At 65.0% G+C, this 8,096-nt stretch overlaps 2 protein-coding genes across 2 annotated transcripts in view; both read left to right on the forward strand.

The window, feature by feature from the left end:
* Window positions 1–5,122, forward strand: part of ELN (elastin) — a 22,767-nt gene extending 17,645 nt beyond the window's left edge. The window contains exons 19-34 of the mRNA XM_027668263.1: window positions 397–531; window positions 611–670; window positions 830–973; window positions 1,081–1,128; window positions 1,782–1,892; window positions 2,090–2,143; window positions 2,319–2,480; window positions 2,666–2,701; window positions 3,030–3,071; window positions 3,330–3,374; window positions 3,798–3,824; window positions 3,927–3,944; window positions 4,190–4,231; window positions 4,437–4,466; window positions 4,587–4,637; window positions 4,753–5,122. Coding sequence (XP_027524064.1) covers window positions 397–531; window positions 611–670; window positions 830–973; window positions 1,081–1,128; window positions 1,782–1,892; window positions 2,090–2,143; window positions 2,319–2,480; window positions 2,666–2,701; window positions 3,030–3,071; window positions 3,330–3,374; window positions 3,798–3,824; window positions 3,927–3,944; window positions 4,190–4,231; window positions 4,437–4,466; window positions 4,587–4,637; window positions 4,753–4,802 — 1,055 coding nt within the window. The 3' untranslated portion in view covers window positions 4,803–5,122. The remainder of the gene's footprint in view (window positions 1–396; window positions 532–610; window positions 671–829; window positions 974–1,080; window positions 1,129–1,781; window positions 1,893–2,089; window positions 2,144–2,318; window positions 2,481–2,665; window positions 2,702–3,029; window positions 3,072–3,329; window positions 3,375–3,797; window positions 3,825–3,926; window positions 3,945–4,189; window positions 4,232–4,436; window positions 4,467–4,586; window positions 4,638–4,752) is intronic.
* Window positions 5,123–6,507: 1,385 nt separating this feature from the next.
* Window positions 6,508–8,096, forward strand: part of LOC113959327 (LIM domain kinase 1-like) — an 8,973-nt gene continuing 7,384 nt past the window's right edge. Inside the window, exon 1 of the mRNA XM_027668264.1 lies at window positions 6,508–6,543. Coding sequence (XP_027524065.1) covers window positions 6,508–6,543 — 36 coding nt within the window. The remainder of the gene's footprint in view (window positions 6,544–8,096) is intronic.

The following is an 8,096-nucleotide window of genomic DNA, read 5'->3' on the forward strand; positions in this document are numbered from 1 at the left end:
GGCAGCTAAGATCGGTACGTACGAGGGAACAGGGAGACCCAACTCACATCTTTGCACTTGGTCTTGGGTTGTTTTCTGGCAACAGGCCTGACACAGGATCTGGTGCCCAAGGGCTCAGCTTAGCTGTTATTTGGGCAGAGATCCCTGGCAGGGGGACCTCTGCCCAGGATTACCCACCACCTTCCAAAAACCTGGTGGGAATCACCAAGTGCATCCCACTGGGTCTAGCAAGGCAGGGAACTGATCCTTCCCTTGCACCGCTTGGTCTGTTCTGGACAAGACCATGGGATGTTCTGTTCACCACAGGACGATGACAAGAGCAGAGCCATGATGAGGTCTCACCTTTTCAGCTGTTGCTGCAACAAGATCTAACTTCTCCCCCCTTGTTGCCTGCAGGAGCTGGCGTTCCTGGCATCGCTGGCGTTCCCGGTGTTCCCGGTGTCCCTGGAGTCCCTGGTGTTCCTGGTGTTCCTGGTGTCCCAGGCGTGCCCGGCGTGCCTGGAGTTCCTGGTGTGGTGCCCGGTGTGGGAGGTGAGCAGCTGGGCTGTCCCCAGCCGGTGGGGTGCCACTGGCATTGCCTGTGCCCTCACTGTCCCTCGTGTCCCCGCAGTGGGTGGCCCGGCAGCAGCAGCGGCCGCGGCGAAGGCGGCAGCGAAAGCCGCAGCAATCGGTGAGTCCCCACCAGCCCTTCCCTGGGGGGCAGGAGGGATGTTTGCCCGTGGGTGAAGTGGAAGGCACCCTGGTGCTCTGGATGGTGGGGAGGTCAGTGGGATTCCTGCTGCTGAGCCTGCCTGCTCGGCCACATCCCGGGACCTTTCTGCGGGAGCAGGACGCGTTCCCGGAGTCGGCGTGCCCGGTGTCGGTGTTCCTGGAGTTGGTGTGCCCGGAGTTGGTGTTCCTGGAGTCGGTGTGCCCGGAGTTGGTGTTCCTGGTGTGGGCGTGCCCGGTCTGGTGCCTGGGGTTGGCATTCCAGGTGAGGTGGTGCCCTGGGACACTCGGGTGTCCCCAGCAGTGCTGGCTGGGGGTGCTGGTGTGGCCACCGCGGCCCCATCGCTGCCCCTCTCCTCCCCTCTCCCCCAGGAGTTGGTCCTGCAGCCGCCAAAGCAGCCGCCAAAGCAGCCAAGTTTGGTAAGCTGGGATCTCTCCGGGGTTGTCCCACCTGTCCTGTCTCCTGCTGCCCCCCACCCTGGCTGGGGCAGAGGTCCAGCCCTGTGGGTCGTGGTGAGGGATGAGCTCTCCTCAGGGCTGTGGGTGGGATGAGGTTCTGGCTGAGTCAGGGCTGCTCTCCAGAGAGCTGGTCTGGATGGAGGATTCAAGGTTCACCATCCAAACACCTCATACATCAGTCCATCCACACTGTCTTCTACCCACCACCACCCACCTCAGTATCCATCTGTTCCCTTCCCTGTACATCCATCCACAGCTCCAACCATCCAACCATGCATCTCACCATCCATTCAACCACTCCACATCCATCCATCTCAACCATCCATCCATGTCACCATCCGTTCAACCATTCATCCCTCTCACCATCCATCCATTCATCAATCTCACTATCCATCCAGCAAGCTCACTATTCATTCAACCACTCACCATCCATCCATCCATCCATGCATCCATCTCAGCATCCATCCATACATCTACATATCCATTTCACTATCAGTCCATTCATCCATCCATCCTCTAACTGCCCACCCCAGCCTGCCTTCTCAGCCCGCTCCTCCCACCCCTTCTCTCCCTGAGCCGAAGGCCCAATCCCCCAATTCCCTCTCTCCTTGCAGGAGCAGTTCCCGGTGTAGGTGGCCTTGTTCCCGGTGTAGGTGGCCTTGTTCCCGGTGTGGGTGGCCTGGTCCCTGGTGTTGGAGGCGTCCCTGGTGTTGGAGGCGTCCCAGGTGAGGAGGAGGGAGGTGGATACTGGTGGCAGCCTGGCTGGTGCAGGGACAGTCCTGGTGCAGGGCAGGCATGAGGTGAACTTCGGTTGTCTCCATCAACTCATGGTTCCCCCTGGGAGGCTGCAGACAAGGCTCTGCCCAGGTTTGCTGAGGGGACCCTCCAGGGGCGCTGAGACCCTCCTGCTGTCTCCATGCAGGGGTTGGAGTTCCGGGCGCAGCAGCGAAAGCAGCAGCAAAGGCAGCGAAATTTGGTGAGTCGGCCAGAGAAACCCATCACTCACACCTGGGGGCACCTGCACGGGCACAGACTGGGGCAGGGGACGCTGGGGAGTGGTGGGGGTGGGCACCCTTGCCAGGCACATCACCCCATGCAGGAATGGGGATCACACAGGGATCACCCCGTGCTGCCTCACCCTCTCTCCGCAGGAGCCGGGGTCGGAGGGGTGCCCGGTGTTGGCGTGCCCGGTGTTGGCGTGCCCGACGCGGTGCCAGGTGTTGGTGTGCCTGGTGTTGGTGTGCCCGGTGTTGGCGTGCCCGGGTTGGTGCCAGGTGTGGGAGTACCTGGAGCTGGTGTCCTCCCTGGGGCAGGTATGTGCTTTGTCACACCCTGCCTGGGGCCCTGCTTGGGGGCAGCGGTGGCTGGGAACGCTGAAAGCCACCGAGCCAGGCAGAGGGGTGGCAGAGGGGGATGCAGGCGGGATGGGGGATGGTGGCACATGGGAGGGGGTGCAGGGGTGACCATCCTAAGTGTTGTGTCCTCCTTCACTTGGCAGGCATCCCCCAAGTAGGTGCTAAACCTCCCAAATTTGGTAAGTGTCTCTGCCACCCTGCCCCAGGTCCATCTCCAACTGTCCCCAGGCACCCTCCTCGTGTGGCCATCAGGGTTCTGACTTTGTGTCCCCTGCATGTCCCCTTGTGCCCTGGTGGCCCAGGCATGGGAGGTGGTGTGCTGTCACCCATGAGTGCAAAGTGCCACCTGTCCCCCCATCTTAGACACGCTGGGGACGTTTTTCTCCTGTGTGTGTCACAGGTGCTGGGGACACCCAGGATGGGTGCCAGGGCCACCTGGCTGGGAGTGCTCTGAACTGGGGGTGCTGGGTTGCAGGGGGACAGGCATTAATGTTCCCTCTCTGGCAGGTGTGCCTGGAGCTGGAGTGCCAGGAGTCGGTGGCCTCCCAGGTAAGTGCTGGCAGGGGCCAAGCCTAAGCAGTGGGGATGCGCAGGCAGAGGGATGCTCCCCCAGAGGGATGTGGGCAGCAGGATGCTTTCCCAGAGGGATGCAGGTGGAGGGATGCTCCCCCAGACGGATATGGACAGAGGGATGCTCCCCCTGGGCATGGAGAGAGTGGGGCTGCCCAAGAAAGGATGGGCACACTTGGGGCTGGACAAGGAGTGGATCAGACACTGCCTGTCCTCACTGATGCTCCCCCATCACAGGTGGCCTTGGAGTTGGTGGCCTCGGAGTCCCTGGGCTTGGTGTTGGTGAGTGATGCTGGCCCTGGCATTGGGGCTTCCAGGGCTGGGCTGCAGGGAGTGGCAGCTGTGTGCCAGCAGAGTGCCCAAAAGGAAAGGGGTCTATGGGATGAAAGAGATGCAGGGTCACTTTTGTCCCACCCCACACTGTCCCCCTGTGCCCCATCCTGTGCCTGCCACCTGCCCTGCTCCCAGGGTGTGATCCAAAGGGAATGCCACTGCTGAGCAGGGACTGAAGGCCATAACATTGCTGTTGCCTGTGCCATGGGAACAGGGGATAGTCCCGTACCACGTCCCCCACATGTGGAGCTGCAGGTCCCTCCTGGGGACCCTCTGGGCCTGTAGAAGGGTCTGGCTGCAGCCCTGGGGGCAGCAAAGTTGGGGCAGGGGCTGTGCTGCTGCCCCTCTCTGATACAGGACTCTTATATCCAGGAGCTGCTGGGAAACCTCCCAAGGCGGGTAAGGAGCAGCCAGAGGGGCTGGAGGGGTGACTCCAGTCCCTGTCCCCATCCCTGTCCCCATCCCACACTCCCCACCCTCACTGGGGCTCTCCCATTGCAGGTTTTGGTGCTGGTCTAGGTGAGTGCTGTGGTTTGGGGCTGGGGTGGGAGCATGTCCCCCACCACGCCACACTTGTCCCCACTTGCTGTCCTCACCCTGCTGCCACTCCCTGATGAGCACTGGGAAGCCACATGGGTGCCATGGCAGGGACAGGGACAGGGACAGGGACTGAGAACCCAGCCAGGGTGTCCCCAGCCCAGGCTGGGGTGGCACTGCTGTCACTGGCTGTCACTGGCTGTCACTGGCTGTCGCTTTTTCCCCAGGGGTTGGAGTTCCCGGCTTCGGCGTGTCACCGATATTTCCAGGTACCACCCCCAGCACACACCCCGGGCACATCCCGGTGCCTGCCCGGCTCCTGGGGATACGCAAAGCCCACGGAGCACAGGGACACGGCCACGGCCTGGGGAGGGACCCCGGGGGCTCTGCTGAGCCGGAGGGGCTCAACGGGGGGGTGCAGGGCAGGGCGATGTGGGTGCCCAGTGGGTGCTGAGGGCTTTGTTCTCCTTCCAGGTGGGGTCGGTGCCCCGCTGGGATTTGCTGGTGAGTGTCCATCCCCCCCGCGAGGGGCGGTTTTTTTTGGGGGGGGGATGGGTGCGCATCCTCCCTGCACCCCGCAGCCGCGGGGGGTCCCGCTGACCCAGCTCCCCCCTTCCCCTGCAGGGAAGCCCCCCAAGGCCTACGGAGGAGCCCTCGGTGCCCTGGGCTTTAGAGGTGAGCGCTGGTGCTGGGACCGGCTCCTGCACCCCCTGTCCTTCTCCCACACCCCCCCAGGGGTCTGGGGGTGCAGGGGGGGCTCACCCCGTGCATCCCCCCCCCCCCATGGCAGGCGGCGTGGGCTGCGCAGCAGGGAAGTACTGCGGGAGGAGGCGGAAGTAACCGCGGCCGTCACCGCTGACCTCATGAACTTTGGTGCTACTGCATGGTCCAGAATGTAAATCCCGAGCAAAGCTGAGACGCTCCCCCCTTCCCCAAAAACCCCCCGTCCATCCCGGGGCCATCCCCGGCCCCGCGTTCCCAGGAGGGATCCCGCACCTCCGGCAGCATCGGTCGCCCCCCAGCCCCTCGGTCCCGGCAGGGAGCGCGGAATAAACTGCGGGGAGCAGCCGTCCCCCTTGGTGCTATCGCTCTCTGCGGGATTTTGGGGGGGGCTCGGGGTGTCGCACCCCTCCCCAGCCCCAGAGCTGACCCCCCGGGGGGGGGGGGGGGCAGGATGAGGGGTACCCCACATTGGAGGAAGGGAGGGAGGGAAGGGGATGCCGGCGGCGGGGGCTGCACGGGGAGGGATGGCCCCGTCGGTCCCCGCGATCCCCCCGGTCTGGGGGGGCCGCGGGCAGGAGGGGATCGGTCCCTTCGTGTTGCTCACTTTGCTATAACTGGGTGGGACGCCCTTATACAGAGGGACTCGCTTCTGACAGACTAATAAAGGACAAGTTTTTAAAGGATTCTGACTCTGTCCTGTGTCCGTGTCCCCCTCCCCGGGGTGGTGGCAATGATGGAGGAATCCAGCCCATGGCTCTGCACAAGCCTGGGGACACGCTGGGTCCTTGGCATGGCACTGTATTGTCACAGCTCTGGGCCACGAGGTGAGGGGACAGCCTGGGCACCCCGGGGCTGCCCCTGCCCTGTCCCCCAGTGCCAGCCCCGGGGATGGTTGGGGTGGCCATGGCCTATCCCACAGTGATAGGTCCGCCAGGGACCCAGGGGGAGGTCCATGCCCTGTCCTGGGGGTGAGTGGAACACCTATGCCTTGTCTTAGGGCAACGGCCTGGGGGACAAGGAGGATGCTCAGAGAACTCAGGAGGACTGGGAGGATGTCTGGGAACTCAGGAGGAGGCCCCTACCTTCCCTAGGATCACAGCCTGAGGACCAAAGGGGATGGCCATGGTGCCAGCCCAGGGCATGGCAAATACACCCAGGTACTATCCCAGGGTGACAGTACATGGAATAAAAGGGACATCCACGCCTTGCCCCGCGGTGCCAACCCACGGACACAGCATGAGGTCTGTGCCCTGCCCCGTGGTGGTGGCCTGGGGGCGCAGGGGGACGTCCATGCCCTGTCCCACGGTGACAACACGGTGAATGAGAGGGACACCTGTGTCACACCCCACAGTGACAGCCCAGGGTAGATGGGGACACCCGTGCCCTGATCACAGTGACAGCTGGGGTGTGTGGGGACACCTGTATTGATCAGGGATGGGTGGGGGGGAACACCTTTACCCTGTCCCAGGGTAACTGGGGACACCATGGCAGGTGGGACACATGTGCCTTGCCCAGGGGGGTGGCCTGGGGTAGCTGGGGACACTCATGACGGCCAGGGATGCGTGAGGACACCCGTGCCCTCCCCATGGAGCTGGCTGGGGGTAGTCAGGGACACCATGGCATATGGGGACACCTCTGATGGCCAAGGGTGGGTGGGGACACCTGGCTGGAAGTAGTTGGGGACACCACAGCGGGTGGGGACACCCATGATGGTCAGGGGTGGGTGGGGGGACACCCATACCCTGCCCATGGGACTGGCCCGGGGTATTTGGGGACACCCATGCCGGCCAGGGACGGGTGGACCAGGGTAGCTGGGGACACTATGGCGGGCGGGGACATCCATGATGGCCAGCGGTGGGTGGGGACACCCGTGCCCTGCCCACAGTGACGGCCCGCAGGTCCGGGACCCCTCGGACACCCCCTGCCCCCAACCCGCACCCGCGAGCCCCGCCCACGCTCCTGACCACGCCCGTCCAACCTGACCACGCCCCAACCTCGACCACGCCCCCTCCGACCGCACCCAAACCACGCCCCGGGCCCCGCCCGGCCCGCGTCCCTCAGGCCCCGCCCATTGCCCCCCGCGGCCCCGCCCCCCGCCCCCAGGCCCCGCCCCTCTCGGCCGCGCCGGCGCGGTGCTCCCGCCGCGGTCCCGCCCGCGGAGCCGCAGCAGGGCCGGGGGGGCCCGACCGGGACAGGGGGACACGGGCGGGGACAGAGGGACAGGGGCGCGGGAGCGGCAGGGCCCGGCGCGGCGCCGGGCAGCGCGGCTGCATGAGGTTGATGCTGCTGTGCTGCACCTGGAGGGACGAGCCTATGGGAGAGGACGAAGGTGCGTGACCCCCCCGAGCCCCCCCCCCTCCCCCCCCGACCCCGCGCCTCCCCCCCCCCCGGGGGCCCCCGGCCCCCCCCCCCCCCCCCGGCTCCACGGCGCCCGCCGGCCCCCCCGCGGTCCCCCCGCGTCCGCCCCGCATCCCCTCCGCATCCCCCCGCATCCCTACATCCTCCTCTGCAACCCCCATCCTGCGCCTTTACATCCCCCCCTGCATCCTCCACATGTTCCCTGCGGTCCCCGACCGGCCAGCATCCCCCTTGCATCCCCAAAACTCCCCTTACACCCCCTGCTCACCCTGTATCTCCCCCCTCCACTCCCCATCCAGCCCGCATCACCCCCTGCATCCCCCCTGCATCCCTCTTCTGGCCTGCATCCTCTTGCACCCTCATATCCCCCCTGCACCCCCCATCCAGCCTGCATCCCCCCAGCATCCCTGCATCCTCCTCTGAGACCCCCATCCTGCTCCCTGACATCCCCCCTGTAACCCCCACATGTCCTCTGCCCTCCCCAGCCACCCTCTGTCCCCCCTGCACCCATGAATCATCCCCTGCACCCCTCATCCAGTCCACATCACCCCCTGCATCCTCCCCTGCATCTCTCTTCTAGTCTGGATCCCCCTTGCACCCCTGTATCCCCCCTGCACCTTCTGTTCAGGCTGCATCCCCTCTGCACTCCCAAATCTCCCCCTATACCCATTGTCCAGCAGTTTCCCCCTGTGTACCCTTCTCCAGCCTGGATTCCATCCTCGTGAACCCCCACATCTCCCTCTGCACCCCTGTACAGCCTGCAGCCCCTCCTGCACCCCCTACATCCCCTTTCCTGCACCCCACATCTCCCCCTGCATACCCCTGTGCCCCTACTGTACCCCCAAAACCCTGTATTCCCACATCCCCTCCAGCCTGCATCCCTCCCTGCATCCCACATCCCTCCTGCACCCTACAAACCCCCTGCATCCCTCCCTGTACCTGCACATCCCTGCCTGCACCCCACAAACCCCCTGCATCCCACATCCCTGCCTGCACCCCACAAACCCCCTGCATCCCACATCCCTCCTGCACCCTACAAACCCCCTGCATCCC

Source organism: Corapipo altera, unplaced genomic scaffold, assembly GCF_003945725.1.
Source record: "Corapipo altera isolate COAL_440 unplaced genomic scaffold, ASM394572v1 216, whole genome shotgun sequence".
Classification (NCBI taxonomy): domain Eukaryota; kingdom Metazoa; phylum Chordata; class Aves; order Passeriformes; family Pipridae; genus Corapipo; species Corapipo altera.